Source organism: Pelodiscus sinensis, chromosome 9 (genome assembly GCF_052426305.1).
Source record: "Pelodiscus sinensis isolate ZL-2025 chromosome 9, ASM5242630v1, whole genome shotgun sequence".
NCBI lineage: Eukaryota > Metazoa > Chordata > Testudines > Trionychidae > Pelodiscus > Pelodiscus sinensis.
Window position 1 is genome coordinate 63,283,442 of NC_143060.1, and position 20,229 is coordinate 63,303,670.

General features: G+C 55.0%; 1 protein-coding gene across 1 annotated transcript in view; it reads right to left on the bottom strand.

Annotated features, from left to right (window-relative positions):
• PAPPA2 (pappalysin 2) overlaps positions 1-20,229 on the bottom strand; it is a 146,260-nt gene that overhangs the window by 49,444 nt on the left and 76,587 nt on the right. Inside the window, exons 14-16 of the mRNA XM_075936896.2 lie at positions 17,048-17,216; positions 12,629-12,806; positions 11,404-11,617 (exon numbers count right to left, since the gene is read on the bottom strand). Coding sequence (XP_075793011.2) covers positions 11,404-11,617; positions 12,629-12,806; positions 17,048-17,216 — 561 coding nt within the window. The remainder of the gene's footprint in view (positions 1-11,403; positions 11,618-12,628; positions 12,807-17,047; positions 17,217-20,229) is intronic.

Genomic DNA, 20,229 nt, shown 5'->3' on the forward strand with positions numbered 1-20,229 from the left:
ACTGAGGGAAATTCATCTTAAGATCCTGGCTGGGAACTGTGTCCCAACCCACACCACCTGCTGTTCGAGTGCAGTGGGAGCCTGGAGAAAGAAAAGGGGGCAAGAGAAGAGAGCTACAGTCCCCTTTGCAAGCCAATTGGGCTGCATGTTTGGCAGCTTTCTGGGTAGGATTGCAAGTAATCAATACTGAGTAGCGCATACAGCTGTCTTCGCCCGAGAACAGAATCAGAGAAACGACAGGAAAGCTTCCATTCGGCAACGCACTGAAACCTCTGCCCCAAGAGTTTAACCACACGCCGAAAGTTAAGAACCTGCCTAGGTGATTGGCTGAGTTTAGGCCCCAGTTCAGCTCCACCCTTCATCACATGCTAAATCCATGGCTGTTCAGCAAGAACCTTCCACTTTCAGTGTGTGCTGAACTCGCCTGGATTTCTACTCTGCACTGATTAGGCCTCCACTGAAGTACTGTGTCCAGTGCTGGGCCCCACATTTCAGGAAAGATGCGGAGAAATCGGAGAAAGTCCAGAGAAGAGCGACAAAAACGATTTAAGGTCTAGAAGACCTGAGCGATGAGGGAAGGCTGAAAGAATTGAGCTTGTTTAGTTTGGAAAAGAGAAGACCGAGAGGGGACATGAGAGCGGTTTTCACGTACCTAAAAGGGTATTGGAAGGAGGAGGGGGGGAAAGTTGTTCTTAACTTCTGAGGATAGGACAAGACGCAATGGGCTTCAATTGCAGCAAGGGAGATTTAGGTTGGACATTAGGGAAAACTTCCTACCCATCAGGATGGTTAAACACTGGAATAAATTGCCTAGGGAGGTGGTGGACTCTCCAGCACTGGAGATAGTTAAGAGCAAGTTAGAACCTTTCACGGATGGTCTACCCAGTGGTTCCCAACCTTTTCCAGGTGGGGACCCATTTTGACAATTCAGGAAGACTTGGTGACCCAAGGCAATTCAAAAACAGGGGGAGGAGGGAGAGCAGAGCCACCTGGGGAGACACTTGGTGACCCTTTTGAAATGTAATGGCGACCCATATTTGGGTCCTGACCCATAGGTTGGGAAACCCTGGTCTAGATGGTGCTTGGTCCTGCTGTGGGGGCAGGGGACTGGACTCGACGACCTCTCGAGGTCCCTTCCAGTCCTAGTGTTCTGTGATTCTGAGAGTTCACGATTTTGCTTAATTAAGGCCTTAGTTATCCACCCCTTTAACGAGGCAGCACCGCTTCTGGCCGCACATTTCCTAACGCTTTGCTCAGCAAAGGTTTCACTGTCCAAAGTCGGGGGCTTCCTGACTTACACTGGGCAACTATGCCAGTCTACCAGATTTCAGGATTAGAAAACATTTCTACCCCTCCTTGAAATTTTCCATTCCTCAATTTCACACTCCTCCCCCAGCTATTTCCCCCTGTGCCACCCTAAAGAATTCTTCTCCCTCCATGCTGCTCAGAGCCTTCCGATACATGCACTCCATCTCCCTGAGCTAAGTTGTGTATCCCTGCCCTATCCCGGAGCCAAGGGATACACAACTTAGCTCATTCAAATGTACCTCCCCAGTAAAGCCCTCTGGCCTCTTTATCATTTTTGTGGCTCTCCTCTGTACTCCATCCCATCTGTGAATATCTTTCTGGTATAGGAACTGCCATACCAGAACAGACCAATATCAGCTTGTATTGCTAAAACAATATAACATTCAAATCCCCGCAAAAAAAAAGAAAAGTGTACAGAGCAACATTCCATTTACTCAAGTATTCCACTGTTGGCAACCATCTGCTTGCTAAGCACTTCATAGGACGGCATAAAACCCCCACGATGCACTGGGGCAGCTGAGCAGTACCCATCCCGCGGGGGAGAAATGTCTTTGTGACCCCAGCCTGGAATGAATTTATACCCCTTGATGCTGGCGGACTGATAGCTCTGGTGAGTTTCATCCTAGTTAATATAGTTGTAGACAGAATCCTTATTAAATTCAATGTGTAATTACTGTTGGCTGACCTTGCTGTGGAATCATTTGACCGCTTGTTAAAGTTTCCCAGATCTTTTACTAGTCATACTCCCTTATGGCTGGACTTTTCTACAAATGTAATGCTGATTTGCATGGTCCAGGAGCGATCCCTTACTTTTTCCTTCTCCGGTCCTCACCGCCAGCAGAAAGAATCTTAAAAGGCAATAGCTAAACGTTCCTAGGACATGACATAGGCTTACAACACAGCTCACATAAGGGACCACAGATAGGTGCACTGAATTGTGCTTCTGAAGCCTAGGCGATGCTAGAAAGCTTTGGTGGCAAAAATCCAGCCACGGACAGCTATTTCAGCAGGGTGCATTCCTATTCGGCTGCCCTCACCAGCGCGATATGTGATGAGAGGTGATGAGAGGTTTCGGATCAGCAGAAGAGGAAGAGGAGAGTCAGTCTGGCCCGTTCTGCGTACTTCTTGCCTCAAGCCACATGTGGCGAGACCTTGCACCTACAATTCAGCCCTGTGTCTCGACTACAGCATTTCAGTTGGTGGCGGTGTCTTGTGGGGGAGCTAATGTAGGTTGTAATACACATAAATCCTAAGAGATTGGTTGTGAAGGGGCGTCTTTATTTGCAAGACACTGTCCAAGTAAATAAATCCACGAATAGAACTGAAAACATTCACAGATGTCTCTCCTGCTTTGTGTGGTTTTGTTTCCTTTTTTCATTTCGCTCCTCTTGGACAGTGACTGTGTCGGTTTCTGGTGAGTTGCACTTTCAGTAATCTCATTAGTGTTTTTGCAGTGGTAGTGCTTACAGGCTTCTGCCAAAGATCAGGGCTCCATACTGTACTAAGAGATATAGTCAGAGTGTTCCTGAACTAGAGAGCCCACAATCTGAACAAACAAGCCAAAGGATGGAGGTGAAACAGGCCCACAGAGGTAAAGTGACATGCACCTCGGTCAGTAGGAATGGGACCCCGACCTGCGCCTTATCCACCAGACCGCCCTGTCTGTCTAGCTCACACTACCACAGTACAAATATTTGGGCTGTGAAGGATGCAGGGAAATGTTTACAGCAAGGGTAGGCCCGACTCAGCAGCCTGGATGTGTAACCACACAAAGCGAGAGGAGAGCAGGACCCAGGGTGTTGGTTAGCTGGCAGCACCCTTTTAGAACTTCAGCATTATCAGCCTGCAGAAGCAAGATGCCAAAAGGAAGGTGAAAAATCTGCATTTGGGGGTTGTCTGGAGTAGGAACCTTTGCCCAGAGAGTTACAGCATCGTAGTTACAGGCAAAATAGCTGGGGACCTCTTGGGTACGTCACAGCAGTACACTCCCCCTCTTACACAGGGGGACCCACCTGCCCCAGGAGGCTGGATTGGTGCCATTACTCGGATCTGGCCCAAGTGATGCAAAATCCCCAAACCACAAGTCTCCATCATCCAGCAGCAAGACGTGGGAATAACTGATCCAGCCACTGCAGGTCACCGGTGCCCTTCAAAAACACCCCCCAGGGCCCTTCGGCAGAAGCGGCATAACTCCGCCGGGGAGCTACTTATTGCATTCTTGCCGCCACACCTCTCCCTCCTCAGACCCCGTCCAGCTCTCATCCTCCCGCAGGCAGGTCCCTCCTCCCCCAGGCTGGCTGGGTGGCAGCTGTCTCAGTACAGGCCCCTGGGGACGCCCATGGTGAGTTACTGCTCAGCAACCCAGCCTGACTCGACAGCGCTGCACGGTCGCAGTCTGGCTTGCGGGGCAGCCACCCGCCACGTGGCCCAGCCCCTACTATCTACAGGGCGGGGAGCCTGCCCCATCTGAGGGCATGCGGGGTTTGCTCAGGCGCCGGTGCGGGGGCGAGAGCCTTTGCTGCCGCGCGCCTCCTCGCAGCGCTGGAATGAACAGCCGGGGGCTTCCCGTCGGCTGCCCGTCTCCCCCCGCCGCAGAGGGGGAACGACGCCGTGTGAGACAGAACCGGGGGAGGGAGCGGAGCTGGTTGCAAACACAGCCGCTGTCCTGTGGACCTGAACGCCATCCACCCCGGGTTACTAACGCAGAGGCTGATCAGGGAGCGTACGCCGGCCTTCCTCGCGAGCAGCGATCTATTGCAGCTCCCCCAGCCTACCCCACCCCCCGACTGACGTGAAATGGCACATCCCACGCACCCTGCAGCATAACTCTCATCTTCGGGTACCCACCCCAGGCAAATATCCCTCTCTAGTATCCTTCCCAATAGGGTTCTCCTCCCCTCAGCCCCAGGCAGGTGGCGGCAGGTACACGGCTGGCCCTGAGAGGCTAAGCAGCCCCTTTCCAGAGAGGCTCTGGAAGGGAGGGACAGGGGGAAAAACTTTTCAAAAACTTTCAAAAACCTGCAACTTCCCTGCTCAACAAAAACACCTTGATGCCGTCTGATCTGGGAGAGCGACATTTACTTAGGATTAGCCGGGGAGCCGGGAGCCCAAGGAAAATAAAACCAAAACTCAAGTGTTTCAAGCAGATGTTTAATGGGCAGAAGGTGGAGGCCACAGGGAAGACTTATGAGGCCTGGCGGAGCTGCGTTTGATGTGAAAGGCATGAATGTCGGTCTCGAAAGCTCCGTGAACCATGCAGCAGGGAGCTTGGCTAGCGCCCAAGATGAGTATTAAGAGTGGCCAGGACTTGGAGCAGAGGATCTCCAGCACTGAGGCCAAGAGGGACAGCAGTAAATCAGCCGAAAGCTCACATTATCTGCCAATGGCAGGAGATTTAAGGATTCCACGTCTAAAAGCGAGAGGGAGAGAGGGGGGACTGTTTATTGGTCAACCTCAAGACAGAAAAGCTGCGTCCCTGGATTGCTGCCTCTCCCCCTTCCTCATGTAACAGTAGAGGGACTTGAGAAAACAACTACCCATCTCCAAGCTAATTGGGCGTAAGTCATTATCGGCGCTGTTGGACATGGGAGTCCATTTGTCAGCCTGTGTTTTCTTTCCCCTAATTCATGGCAGGACATCTGTATTTTATCTGGGATCTACGGCCTCAGCGAAAGGCCGTGCTCCTGCCCAGCTAATGTAACATGGCCCCGTGCCCTCGGATGGCTCCTGGCCTAGTCTGTCCTTGTTTGCCCACTGTGGCCTTTCTGAAGTGCTTCCAGCCCCCGGCCTGCTAACTCTTTCCATTTCACTTTCCCCACATCCACCTTTCTTCCTCTTTCATGGTCGACTTCAGTCCCCTGTAGTATTTGGACAAGGCTGGGAGCTGGAGGGACCAGCCGGCCCACTTGAAGGGAGAACACTTCATTACAGGTTGGATTGCATGGGCAGTCTCCAGGCGGCGTTGAATTTTGTGAAGGGGCGAGATGCAAATCACGCTTTGGCCGGCGCCAGGTGGCTCTGGTCTCGCATGCTCACCCACCCGTCTGCTGCTCAGCCACGCTGGCATCCTGTATCTACCCTCCCGGAGAGCCAGGGGGAAGCTCCTGAGGCGGAGGGAAGCAGCAGAGACGGGAGACAGGCCGGGGCTGAAAGGAATGCAGGCTGAGGTTGTCTACGGCACCGGGAGGACCTGGAATTCCCATTAGTTTCATTCCCCCGGGCAGCTTTGAAAATCCCACCCCAAGTGGCTGTATCTTCCTTGAAACCAGGCGGTGGCACAAATTCCTGTGCAGCAGGAACTCACAGAGCGATCTGACCTGTCCCCTCCAAAAGACACCGGCCAGCGCCCCTCGAGAGATGGGAAAGCCTCCGCAGATGGCAGCAGCAGTAGGACCATTATCCTCTGTTGGCCCTGTCTCTGGGGTCAACCTCGGGCATTACTCATGCCAATAAAAGCAAGGCGTTACCCTGGAAGCTACGGCTGGCACAGGAAGCCCGTGACAGGCTGCTGTGAGCATAGTCGCTCCCGCTGTGCCATGCTCTGCACTCACTGCCTGTTCTCCTCCAGGACCTTTGCTCCGAGTCCCAAAAGGTCCAGGGCCCAGTTCCCTGAGAACTAAGGATGTTAAATTGCAGTTCATTGATGGATTAGTTGATGGAATTTCCATTGACTAGTCAACAGGCTCTTCCACATTCCTCTTTTGAAATGTACACGAACCCCCGCTGGGGATCTTGTACATTGCAAAGGAGGAATGCGGAACTCCAGGTACAGCCCAGGGCCAGCAGGAAGTCTGACTCCAGCTTTGAAACGTACAGAGTCCCCAGCGTGGGCTCTTGTGCATTTCAAAGCCATGGAGCCTGGGGTCAGTGGGGGGATTCATTTCCCCAGAAATGCCCACGCAGCTGACCCCAGGTTCCACGGCGCTTCCACGTTTTAAAGGGGCAGCGCCACACAGCTGAGCCACGGATCAGTTGGGCAGCGGCTGCCCCTTTGAAGCCCCACCTTGGGGTTTCAAAGCCACAGCCGCACAGCTGATCCCCGGTTCAGCTGTGCGGTGTTACTGCTTTAAAGTACTCCTTCTTTCCCTATCTGATAGAGGCGGCAAGTGGAGGGGGAGCAACGAGTCGACTCGACTATCCGATAAGCTTTGGCTTATCGAATAGTCGACTAGTCCTTAATATCCTTACTGAGAGCCTGCCTCTCCCACTCTGCAGCTGTTAAGATGGGGTGAGACAGCACTGCCCCTGGGCTCTGGGATACAGCTCTCCGGACACCAGGTGAACCCAGCAGAGGCCCCTGGCCTGTACACATGATATTCTCTGAGCCCGGAGGCCTTCTCCGCACCATGGCAGGGGTCTCCCTTTGGGCAGCGGGAAAGCGGCCTCTGAAGCCGTGTGTTCATTCAGCAATCTTCCCGTTGTTCCCCAAGCAACAGGAACCTTCAAAGGCTCCCATGTAAATACTGCCAACCTTGAGAGGCCTGGCCGGCCCAAAAAAACCACATTCAAGCATGACCCAACCAAATGATGAGGGTTCCCAAGTGGGCCACCTCCACATGGAACACGACGAGACCCATCTCGCTATCCAGCCTTCAGGAGAGATCCCTCTGTCTGATCGTCCCAGTCTCCAATCCAGGGCCCTCCAAGGAACCCCTTCCCCCCACCCCACAAAGACCATTTCCCCCACATTTCCCTGTGCTAGCTAATGGCTAACCCACTGGCAGCACAAGGGCGAGCGCTAGCCATGGCTCCCACCAGCCTGCTGCTAGTAACCCCGTGTCCGTCTGGAGGGGGTGGGGCTGGAGCGCTGTCTCCGGAGAGCGCCCCGTGTAGCTGACAAAGGGATTCCAGGTGCATACAAAAGCTCAGGATGCGTCAAACCACCCACCCTCACAATCCTCGTTCCGGTGTCCCCTGCAATCAAACGGTAACAGTCGTTGCATAGCCTTTTAATTGGACGGTCACAGTGTCCTCCAGGATTCTGTGTCAATAAAAAGCTCTAAGGGGTAACTCCCAAGCAGCCGTTTCTACCAAAACATTCGCCCCTCCACCACGGGAATGAGAAATGTCCTGAAATTCAGGACGGCAGGGCTCTCTGCTCTTCCTTAGTAGAGCCGAACCCTCCTGAAAGCACTGACAGCCGCGCCTAGATTCCCCATGCGCCGCACGTCGCAATGCAATCTTCGTTACCTAATTACATCCCGCCTTGGTGTAATCAGCCATGGCGGTGTTCGTCAGGGAATTAGAGGGGATCTAATCAGGAGATTAGGAGGCAGCATTTGTGTATGCATTTAACAACAAGGCGGCCTGTCATTGCTTTCCCGGGGGGTAAAAATCAATTAGAGCCTAAGGAAGCGGAGGGAATTCCGGCACAGCTGAAACGACACCCCCACAACCGAGGGAATGGCAGGGCCACGACAGCTGGGTGAATGGGACTGGGGCTCAGGGCAGGCAGCGTCCCACACGTCTGGCCCTAATTCTGAAGCCACTCCCCACACGTAGGTCTGAGGGACCGACACACCCGTGGGGACCTGTGCCTGCTTCGGAAGGCCTGGGGAGACGGGGCAGAGAGGGGGAGGAAGGTTGGCCTTGCAGTGAAGATACTGGACTGGGACTGAGCATATCTGAGAGCTTTCCCTAGCTTGGCGACAGGCTCCCTGTGTGACCTTGGCCACGCTGCTTCAGCCCAGATATGTAAATGTATTTCCGCACCTCCAGAGGCAGAGGCGCGCCGGGTGAGATTTTTTCAAAGGCATCTAAGCACCAAAATGGCTTTGACAGCCTTGGGTGTCCTCTCCCCCTGCCTCCTTCCATCTTTTGTCTACGTGCACGACCCTCTCTTCGGGGCAGCGACTGCCTCTTCATGTCTCCACGCAGCGCCTTGCACACGAGGGGGCGTAGGAGCAATCCTGATCCATAATCCATTTCACTAGCAGAGTGAGAACCGGATTAGAGCGATGCTGACTCACACAAGCATGGCTGAAAGCACAGGCCCCCTAAAAAGCCGCTATTTACATAAACCGAGCTATCGAGAGAAAGGGGGAGGCGCTCTCGTCCTTACTAAGGATGTTAAGAGGCGGGTAACTGGACGATCGTGTCGCTGATACAATTTGTATCACGATCAGTCGAAAGGGAGGGCGCTCAGTCCTGGTTCACACTGGGTCGGGGAGCTACCCCCCCTCCACCCGCTGCGGCTCTGCAGTTTAAATGTAGTAAGCGCAGGCAGTCTGGTTCCTGCTACATTTAAACTGCAGATCTGCAGCGGGGGTAGCTCCTGGACCGAGCATGAGCCGGACTTCCTCGGTCCCAGCTCGCACCAGGTCCACCAGTCCCTATCCGTGGGGGGTCCCAGCTCCCCTCTGGGACCCCTGCGAACAGGGGCTGCTGCCGGAGCTCTTTTACATCCCTAATCCTAACACAGCATAGGGTTCGCTATAGCTAGAGCAACATGGTTTCTTTTAAATGAATCACCTGGGGAGGGGGGAATCTACGGGCCTCACGAGGATCACTAGGAACACAGTCACCTCCAGTGACAGAGATGTAGCCGTGTTAGTCTGGTCTAGCTGAAACAAAAGACACGACTATGTAGCACTTGAAAGACTAACAAGATGGTTTATTAGGTGATGAGCTTTCATGGGCCAGACCCACTTCCTCACATCAAATAGTGGAAGAAAATTGGCACGACCATATATACCAAAGGGATACAATCAAAAAAATGAACGCATGTGAAATTGACAAATCTCCAGCCAGCAGAACTCACCAAACTCGGGGTTTCTCTCCTTCGCGCTGGGGTTCGGCCCCACACTCCCCCAGCACTGGGGACTACGGTCAAGTAGCTAAAGGCCACTTTCTCCCACCCCCAGGCTGAAATGTCACAAGGGGCAGGTCTCTTAACTCCAACTGGTTTGGTGAACTCAAGGAGAGCTTGAGAAATTTGCAAAAACCTTCCACTGCCCAGAGCTGCCCCAGTGCAATGAAGAGAAGCCCCTTAACAGCGGGGGCAGGGGACTTGACAGGCTGGAGAATACATGGGAAAACAAAAGTCTGCACAGTTTACATTGGTTACTGCGTCCTCCTGCTTCCAGATGGCTGGTGAGTCTAATTAGCCTATCAGCAAACTCGTAAGTCAACATGTGTAAGCCAAGATTTAATTGCACATCAACAGCTCCTCACCCAGGGAAAGGCTGGCGGAGCGCAATCAACAAACCGATTCACGCAAACGTTCATAGGGAGCCATCTTTTTCTCCTGGCCTCGCTCAAAGAGGCGCAGGGCCAGGACTTGGGCTTGCGTGTGCCGCAGCGATGCACACAAACACAACACAGCTCTGACACCAAATGGAGTTAATGGGTAGCAGGTTTAAAACGAATAAAAGAAAGTTCTTCTTCACACAGCGTGTAGTCAACCTGTGGAACTCCTTGCCAGAGGAGGCTGTGAAGGCTAGGACTATAACAGAGTTTAAAGAGAAGCTAGATAATTTCATGGAGGTTAGGTCCATAAAAGGCTATTAGCCAGGGGATAGAAATGGTGTCCCCGGCCTCTGTTTGTCAGAGGCTGGAGAGGGATGGCAGGAGACAAATCGCTTGATCACTGTCTTCGGTCCACCCTCTCTGGGGCACCTGGTGCTGGCCACTGTCGGCAGACAGGATACTGGGCTAGATGGACCTTTGGTCTGACCCTGTACGGCCGTTCTTATGTTCTTATGACAGCCACTCTAGCTTATGCCATTCTACTTGCAGAGAAAGCCTTGATTTGCAATGGGGGCGCAGGGTCATTATGCATGACATTGACGACTCTCCTGGCAGGCTCCTTGTCGGCCCAGGACCCCTCAGCCGGCTGGACAAAGGACTGTGCAGGAATGACATGGGGGGGGGACACGCCAACCGTTTTGCAGTGCGCAGCAGCATACGCCTCTGCCAAGGAGAGCCGGGGAAGAAGAAAGCTGCCTCCAATTAAAACTTACAGGGGAGGCTAAAAATGACCTGATCTGCCATTAGGCCAAGCCCCCGGGGAGACCCCAAACACTGGCTCGCACTCTCGAATGATCGCAACTGGCCAGGCTGCAGGAGTCTCCTTCCAAGGACACCCCGGCAGCGTCTAGCGCCACGGGATGGCATCAGCACAGTCCGGAGAGCAGCGCCCCCGTCCCGCCAGCATCTTCTCCTACAGAGGAGAACGCCTCTTCCCACGGCAGTGTAATTACCAGCAGGGTTAGCCGCTCTGTCCCCACGGAGAGTCACCGCAAGCGCCAAGGCTGCATCCCTCATTTCAAAGACGGCAGCTACCCACCGGCTAAGGCCCTAGCTCCGCAACCCTCGCTCAGAGGTATAACGCGAAGCCGGCGAGGAGCCCCCCGAGGTCACGGAGACGGCGCACGTGCCTCCAGTGAAGGAGGCCCATACCAGATGCTTCAGAGGAAGGTTCAACCACCTTCTGCGACACTCAAACTGTCGCATCCTGATCTCTCCTAGTCAGAGGCTCGGTTTTGCTTTGAGGCCGCTTGTTGAGTACAGAGTCGGCGTAAACTTGCGTCAGGGCCAATCCCGGGGGGCGAGGCCCAGAGGCCTCAAGCTCCAAGGGGGCCTCCCATTTCGACTCTTGTTTAATTTGGGGGCATTTGATACGTTTCACAACCTGGTTTCACGCGCCTCTGCGCAGAGAAAGGCTAGAAAAGGCTTTGTTAAAGTCAAACAAAAATTCAAACCACGTCTCGCTCTTCCCGCGGGGCCTTGTTTTGTTTCCACGTGCCGTGACTTGCTATTTTTATTATGGCTAGAGGCCTCAGCTGCTGGACGGGGCCCAGGCCTCTCTGGACCTCCGCGGGGGGCTGTATGGCACGGCTGCCATCCACGTGCGCGGGTGGGGACACAGGAGAGTCACGTCGTGTTCCTACCCGCTTCAAACCAAACACTCGATTTTGCACGCAGCGATGGGGAATGGCACGCACACGCCGGCGGCCACGCTCACTTGTACAGATCTCTGTGCCCCCCGCCACGCTGTGGCAAGCAACAGGGGAGAAGCAGTAGAGGAGACGGACACGGACACGGAATTCGAGGGCCGCGGGGAACGCGTCCGAGACAGAAGCGCTTCTGACTTACTTCCGGGGTTTGCTCTCCATGCTCTCGGCCACGTGGTATCCCGGCTTGCACTTGTAGCGGCAGACAGACCCCACGTCGTGGTTCCCTTGCAGGCACCGGGGCACCAGCAGCCTGGCATTGGCCACCGCGCGAGGTGCATCACATTCCAGCTTGCAGTAGGCTTCCGGGAGCGACCAGAGCCCATCCTCCAGGCAGGTCAGCCATTGGCTCATTCCTGACTCCAGGAGAGAGAAGCAGAGCATGCTCAGAGCCCAGGAGGAAGCCATCAGGGCTCCCTGCAGCAGACACAACCCCTCAGGGCATGCAAACCAGCAAGAGCTGCTTTCCGAGGGCCTGATGCCGCTGCCAGTGCAGTCACTGGAAAGCAACTTCTGGACTTTGACATTAGGTCAGGCCCTTCCCTTGTCAGCGCAGGGAAAAGTCCATGAAGCGCCGCCTAGGGGAGGAGGGACGCCCCTCTCTAAAGGAATCTGACAAGCTCTTTCAACTTCCTTCACATCCCTCCTCTGCCGTGAAGCCCGTAGGAATCTCAGCAGTCGCTCGGTAGCGGGTTGACCACCTGGCCACAAGCACCTTGCTCCTTCATGCTTCCCCCCACCCCATCTGTTTCATCCTCTGGTCTTAAACTGGCAGCTCTTTGGGGCAGGAGCTAGAGCGGTGCCCCCATGCTCCCTAACTGGGACCCCTAAATGGGATGCAATTAATACGTCGTCACCACCCTAATGAACAATGGGAAAGAATATCATCGAACAGTAGAACTGGAAGGGACCTCGAGCGGTCATGGTGTCCAGTCCCCTGCCTTACAGCAGGACCAAGCATCGTCTAGACCATCCCTGACAGGTTCTAGCCTGCTCTACGGCCATGTACTTCCGGGGAGTGGACACTGGCAGCAGCCTCTGTGGCTACAAAAGGCCACGTGCTGTCAGGTGTCCAGTGCCACATCCCTATGTGTGCCCTCAGCCCTCCGCCATCCCATTACATGCCCTCAGCCATTCTTCTCATTCCTGATCTGTAGTGCCCTCCCTCACTCCTGATTCGGCCAGCTGCACTTCTGGAGGAGGGGAAGGAGACAAATGAAGCGTGGCTACCCAGGAGCTGCTTGGCCGGCACACTCAGAACAACACTGGCAGGGAGGGAGAGGCAAAGCCCAGCTCTGAAAGAGACGGGGACGGATGCCTAGCAGCCTCGTGCGGGCAATCCCGCCTCCGAGCAGCCAATCCCGTACCTTGAAGCTTAGCTGGTTTGATGCAGGTGAAGGAGCAGCGCTCCAGGAAGGTGGTCCCCGTGGGGCAGGAGAACTCAGCATAGTACACGTGCGATTGGTCGGGAACGCCGCAGTCCACGGGGTCACAGGTCACGGATCTGTCCCACCGCCCGGAGCTGCACGTCAGCAGAAACTCTTTCTGAAGAAGAAAGCATCGAAGGCGCGACAGGACTACTCGGCTGATTCTTATCAGCGGGTTTGTAGTCTAAAGATAGGTGCAGACGGCACAGGCCTTATGGCGGCAGGTAGGGGACGTATGCTGCACGCCCTCCTCCCCCGGGTGGGCACGAAGAACAATTTAGGCCAAGAGAGTAAAGACAAGGCCGAACCTTTCTGGTTCGTACCCTCCACGGCTCCACACGCCGCTGTGTTTAGCAGTCCAGCGGCTCTGCCTTCTCCATGGCCAGGAAAGATTCCAGCAGCTCCCCACGGCCGGAGCCTTTCACGGAGGTGTGCAGCTACACAATGCAGCATGGACGCTGCTTGCAGTGTGTAACAGCATGGACCCTACATGCCGCCGCCAGTGCTGTGCAGCATAGACACAGACTCGGCGTTACTGCAGTGGCAAAAAACCCTGGCCGGGAATTCAAAGAATAGCAGCGTCTCTCCCTTCCTTTCCCTGCTGGGACACCGTGCCCAAACCCTCCCTCGTCCCCTCAAAGGCACGTGCTTGCTTTGCCGTCTCCAAGACTGCAATGCATGTGTGGCCCCACGATGCACAGTGAGGCCTTTGCGGTTATGGGTCATCTGCATGAGCGATGTTTGCAATCAGTAGCAGGGCTGGCTCCACAAAGCCATGGCTGGCACACAGCTCCTAAGCAAGGTGTAGCGTGTCAGACAATCTGGCTCGGTCTTTTCTCCACAGCAAAACGGAGCCATATCTGCACCGTAGCAGAGGACAGCCATACTGTCGCTGGGTCTCCCAAACTTACTTTTCTGTTCGGTGTAGCCCCACAGACACCTAGGAATTTGGATGACCGGTCAATAAGCAGAGTTTACAAATCCCTGGCACACACCAGAACCACCAGCTGAGACTCTAGTTATGGCCTGCCAATCACATTACAGCCCTACGGTGATCGGAGGTACACCCACGCCGTGTGTGCAGCCAGCGTCGCTGCAACCACACCGTCTATTGGCAGAGCACACAGGCCCTTACTTATGAAGCCCAGTTCTTGGCCCCTGGCATTGGGAAGTGAGGCTGGGTGGGATATACCCTTGGATTTTCCCAGCAGGCACGGAGATAAATCTGATTATGTGGCACGGTGCGGAGGCCAACATGGGTTAACCTCTACAAAGACGGTGAGCTACGGTAGATGTAATCATAACCCTGGCTACATGAAGGAGCATCAGGGGAGCAGTGTAGACCAGTGCTGCCTGCGCGCCCAGCAGCATGGGCAATCACAGCAGCAGCATCCCACCAAAGGCTCACCCAGTCATGGAGACCCCCGGGGCTCCCACTGCCCAGCAGTGAGTTCGAAGACCAGTGCTAGAGCCACGGCAAAACTCCCCGCAGGCCACCTGCAACATCCTAGGGGTTGGGTCGCAGCCTCAAGCCCAGCCCTGCCATACGCTTCACCCCCAACGGCCGAATGCTAAGGACTCCCTCCAGGCAGATTTACAGAGTGTGGTCTCGCTGGAGAGGCAAAAGGAACAGTTTGTTTCTCCTGAGAACGGACCAACGTGTGTTGGGGTGGCAGATCCCATAACACCTGCCTCGACCCACGCGGGGGTTAGCCGGAAAGCCGTATGATTAGCTGCATTTTTGGAGAGACAGGGACCAAGCAGCCCAACTAGGTTCATCCATCAGCCTGATTAATCTTCACACTCTAGTAGTTCTCTAAGTGTCCACCTAACCCTTGGGCAATGCATTCTCAGTGGGACGTCTCTTCCAGACACTAACTGCTTCCAGCCTCAAGAAAAAGTCTCCTAAGCTCTCCGGAGACACCCCTCTGTCTTCCCCCCACTTCACGCGGTGCTCTCCTGTCCAGTGCGGGAGAGAGGCGCTACCTTCACAGACCCAAGTCCAGCGGCCCAGACATGGTGATACAACCAACACAGTAAGGGCCGTGTCCAGCGCCCTGCCCAAGTGACTTTAACTAGACCTGCAAGGGTAATTTCTAGGGTAATTCACCATCGAGGCCCTTCTGTCCCAGGTTTTCTAGTTAACAAGCGGGGTGGCTCGTAACAGACCTTTGCCTGCAAGGAACAAGGCTACACTTGTGGGACGCTGACCTGGACTGTACAGAACCAGTGACCGCCAAGAGGAAGGAAGGGTTTACAGCACAAGGGAGGCCCATCGGGGTTCAGCGTGTGGCCCGTGAGATATTTTGTTGCCCGCATGCAGGGTTGCCTGACGCTATTGGTTTCCTTCCGTGTAGGTTTCTCCTATGGCGTTACCCAACTGAGGTGCACTTAAAGCAAGGGCCTGGGAAGGGAGGTGCACACAACACGGACTCCCGCCACAGTCAAAGCACTGCTGTGGTTCAAGCAGCACCCTCTGCAAATTCTAGGTCCAACGCCTATCCCCGGAGACCAGCTTGGTTACGCCAACCTTGTGGCCCACTCACTAGCCTAGGCTGTCTCTCTCTGGCCCAGAACCTAGGGCCTAGCTCCTCATCCATAATATATGGAGATATACCATCTCACAGAGCTGGAAGGGACCTTGAGAGGTCACGGAGTCCAGTCCTTTCCCTCATAGCAGGGCCAAGGACCATCCCGGATAGATTTGCCCCAGATCCCTAAATGGCCCCCTGAAGGATTGAACTCACAACCCCAGGTTTAGCAGGCCAATGCTCAAACCACTGAGCTATCCCTCTTCACATACTGTGTTCTCACCAACACACACACAAGCACCTTCCCCTTTATCCGTGACAGCCCGCCGGCAACACCCGGCATTCTAGCTACTCCCACCGGCATGGCCATGCGCTCCTAGCACCTGTGCCTATGGCGCATCACCCCACGCGCTCTCTGAGCCTCTCCCCAATGCCACAACCATCATCCCCACTCGGCTCCTCTCTGGACAATACGCTTGGCTAACGGATCACACCTGCACATGCTGTACGCGGCAAATTCACCAGGATTGGCCCTCCAGGGTGCAAAGAGCAGTATCCTGCATAGACGGGGTTGTATACTCATCAGCTGCTGCCGGGCAAGACGGAGGGCGTGGCACAGGGCTGGCCCCTGGACTGCTGGGACAATTCAGAAGTGGGCTGGGGCATGGGCAACAGGGAGTGTAGCTGGACTGAATTCACCCCTGAGGTACTTCCATTGACTTTAATGGAATTCCATCAGACATGACCTTGAGTCCGAGGGCTTGTCTACATGGGACATCCAGGAAAATTAATCTGAATTAAGATGTGAATCTGAAGTGGATTAAACTTCACTAAGGCTCCTGCACGGACACTGTTACTCAGAATTAAAGTTGGTTTAATTCCCTTTGAAGAAAATTAAACTCAGGGGAAATGAGGCCACTTTTTTCTTGTGGTTTTCATGTGGATGACCCAATCCACTTCAAATTCACATCTTTGGTTAATTTGAATGAACTTTGGATGTCCCTGTGCAAACATGCTCCAAGAGAGAGCATGTGGGTGTAACTGGGTAGGTCAGGGCATTGCTGGAGTGAAGGGAGAGGAAGGTGTACATTCATACACTGCTTTGAATGTACAACTTTGTGTATTTGTTTCCCGCCCCTCGTTGTGGAAATGGCACCAGTGTAGATACACTCTCCCTCAGACTCCTGTAGGCCCATATACGGGTGTCTGACTGTGCAGACTGCGATGAAGTGGGGTATCTGCATATTTCATGCGACGCCTGTGCATGCCTCAGTTTCCCCTCTGTGCTGCATGCTTGACTAGGAGGTGTATAGAGCGTATAGAGATCAAGGTGTGACTAGCAGAACTCAAAGGAGGAAAGGTAGGCCAATACGGAGCAGCAGGGTCGTGGTGTCTGCTTTCTTCCCTTCTGCGTCACCTCAGCCCTGCATCCATGAAAGAGGCTACTACCAGGGGAGAGGTGGAGAAGGAGTATTTCTGAGGCACCAGTCTTCTGCATTCCAGAAAAAAATCAAACCAAGGGGTGATCCTGGACTCACAACAGATGTCTGTCTCCCCTCCCCCCCACTGAATGTGTTCCTGCGGTTGGCACCCAGAAGAGAGATTTGAGGGCAAAGCCCTCTCCGCACTCCTCAGGAGTAGCTTCCCGCCTTGGGCGTTGTCGTCACTTCCCTTCCATGTGGCTTGACGGGCAGCCCCTGTGCCAAACAGCCTCAGGCTGACAGAGCCGTGGGTGGCCCGGGTCAGACTGAGGGGCACTGGCAGAGCTGGGGGCAGCTGGAGAGAGGTGGGTAGGGTGATTTGCAGGGTGATTTCCACCTGAACTCACCTCGCTGGGGCTCACCCGCTTCCCGCTGCTGGACTGGAGGACGAATCCCGTCTCACAGGTGACGGCGCATTTCATGTGTCCTGGGCCGCCGGACGTGCAGTTCACCGAGGCGTGGTCCAGCTGCAATGGCAGGCAGCTGCCGTGCTCCCCGCAGGCCGGGCGGGCGCAGCTGTAGAGGAGACAGAGGGAGGAAGAGAATCGCAGGGCAGCCCAGCGCGGACAACCCCCTGGGTGGATTTGGGGTTCTCCGATTGGCACGCTGCAAAGCGCCCCTCATTCTACCTCGTCCCCTTCCATTTTGTAAGGGAGAGGCGGTGCGGCAGCAGGCTAAGACAGGGAGTTTCCCTGCAGTCCAGCGCTGGCTAGTTCATCCACAGCGGTGGCAGAACCAATGGTAGCATGGAGCGAGGGGGCTCAAAGCACCCTGTCCACAACAGCTTCCTGGGTTGCTCTGGGGAAGTGTTCTGCCCAGAGGTTACTGGATCCCAGCATATCCTCCCCCGCCCCCGCCTCAGTTGACTCTCCACCTGCTCTCAGCACGCGCACCCACACACACACGCACACACACACACGCACGCACACACAGAGCCAAGTGTTGTCTAGCGGACAGTAAACTGACAGCCAGGGAGCCTGTTCCCAGCTCAGCCACTGACCTGCCACGGGAGTCACCCAGGACTCCTCGCTGTGTTTCTGTTTCCCCTCTCAGCCTGACTGGCCTACTTGGGTTGTATGTACAGCACCTGGCTCGATCTCGGTGTTAGGCTCTAGGGACCACTGCGGGGGAAAGATAATAATGGGCAGCCCCTGGCAACCTGGAGAACAGCATCTTTGTTAGCGAGACTGTGCAGGATCGGCCCATGTGAACCCACTCGCAGGATGGGGGCTCAGGCAGGCACGTTTTTCAAAGCCATGGCTCCCAGAGGTTATGTAGCGCCACTGACTTCAATTCTGGGCATCTCTCAGGATCAGGCCCTACAACACCGCAGACTGGGCTCTGCTTCCCCATCTCTGCATCCCTCCTGGCTGCCCCGGGCGATCGGAGCCCCCTGGAAACTGAGAAAAGCGGCGACAGCGGAGCGGGAATGTACAAATGAGGGGCTCTGAGGGGACCCGATGGACGTGAAGGAGCCCTGGTCCCTGTCTGCAAGAATCCCAGCAGAGCCCACCTCTACAAGTGGAGCAGTGGGTTGCTCTAGGACAGGCTGCCTCCACACAAGGATCCCCTCCCCGGAGCTTTGGGGTCACTCAACAAAGCGTGTAAGCCGAAGCTGCTCACTCCAACGCACGCCTGCATCGCCAAGCCGTGTGTTCCTGGCCACCAGCTGCGGACGGGGGCACCCGAGGAAATCAGTTAGCTACACAAGTTAAACCAGCCCAGTGTTCGTCTGCACTCACAATATCACCCCCCTACACACACTGCCACCCCTACCCTGAGCGACACGGTGCTCATCCGCACTCACACACATGCTCTCACGCTGAGCGAGACTGGCATCGGGGCAGGAAGGTTTGTGGTGCGTGTATACTGGCACAACTCTTGCACGCTACTAACGTCTTGTGAATTGAGTTAAAACATCCGATCACATTCAGACACTGATTAATAGGCATCTTCCAAGTCCCAGGCTCTTCCCTAACCACTGGGCCAGCCTCCCCTAGGATCCCGCTTGCGTGCAGGCACCCCCCCCCCAAAAACACACTTCCCCTCATGGAGATCTGCACCGACCCAATACGCGTGCGGCCAGCACTGCAGGGGCCGCGTCAGCCAACCGGGGCTGCGTACTGGACACGTCTGTACGCTGGTTAAATACACCCTAGACTTAACAGTGTGTGGAAGAGTCAGGCCTGGTCTACACTTACAGCACTCAGGGTGTAGACACAGCTCGGCGGGTGGAAGAATGCTTCTGCCGTCCTTGCTACCATCACGAGGACGCGGTGATTCTACAGTGGCAGGGAAACCCCCTTCTGGAGCAGCCATCTCTGTCTACACTACAGGGTTGCAGCGGCTTAGCTGTGGAGCCATGGCTAGGCCGCTACAGCACCTTCCGAGTAGACATGGCCTCAGGGACACTCTCCCTCATTCCTCTCAGACAGTCTTCCCCCTTTGTGGCGTCTCCTTTCCCTCCTCACTCCCCTCAGGGCCGTCTCTGCTTTGATCCAGCGCCACAGGTCGCTGGCCAGACCTTACAAGGATGTTTTTGTGGTTAACGTGCTGGCCTGATGCTCAGGGTTCAGCTCCTGGCTCTACCACAGACCCCCTGTGGGATCTCAGGCAAGCTGTGATCTCTCCGTGCTTCATTTCCTTAACCATTCCCCTCACACGCACACATCCTAGCTTGGCTGTTTCGATTCTCAGGGCACATCTACACTTCCGGAGATCAATCTTCCGGTGTTTGATTTAGCGGGTCTGGTAAAGACCCACTAAATCAAATGCTGAGGGCACCCCCGTTGACCCCCAGAACTAAGGGGAAAGTTTCTCCTGTCGACTTCCCGCTATGGGGCTGCCCCAGAAAATCGATGCAAGGGATGTAGCTGGAGTTGCAGGTCTTCTATCCGCCAGTACAGACCTGGCCTAAGTTCTGCATGGCAGGGACCATCTCTCCTTGTGTGTCCGGACAGCACCCACCAAACAGGGCCCCGATTTCTCAGCCAGAGTCTCGAGGGGCTACAGTACCGCAAACAGAAATAATCATGCTGCATTCTGTACCAAAGATACTCAGTTGTCGGGGGAGAGGATTCGCTTTCCCCACCGAGGAAATGTAGCCACCGCTTGGATAAAACACCGCCAGTCTGTCACGGACCACAGCCACTGCCAAGAGGCACAGCACCCCCAAAACTACCTAGTGAATCAGCCACACAGCTGCCTGCAACAGCTGGGGTTCCGCAGGCTGCTTGCACCAGACGGTACGGCTGCAGGAAGCGGCTCTGTGGAAGGAACCCGCTCAGCCACGATGAGAAACCGTCCTTGAGCGAAGTCACCCAAAAACGCGACGGGTGCGTGTGTAGCATGGACAGAGCTCAGCGCCAATGCCTGCCAAGTCCCATTCCCATGGAAACCCACATGGAACAGCCCATCCAGGACTGGGATTGGATGGAGGAGGGGAAAAATGGCAAGAGAAAGGACCACAGGGGGAAAAAAAAAAGGCTGATTTTCCTGCACAGGCCTGTTTATGAAGTGAGAAATGGTT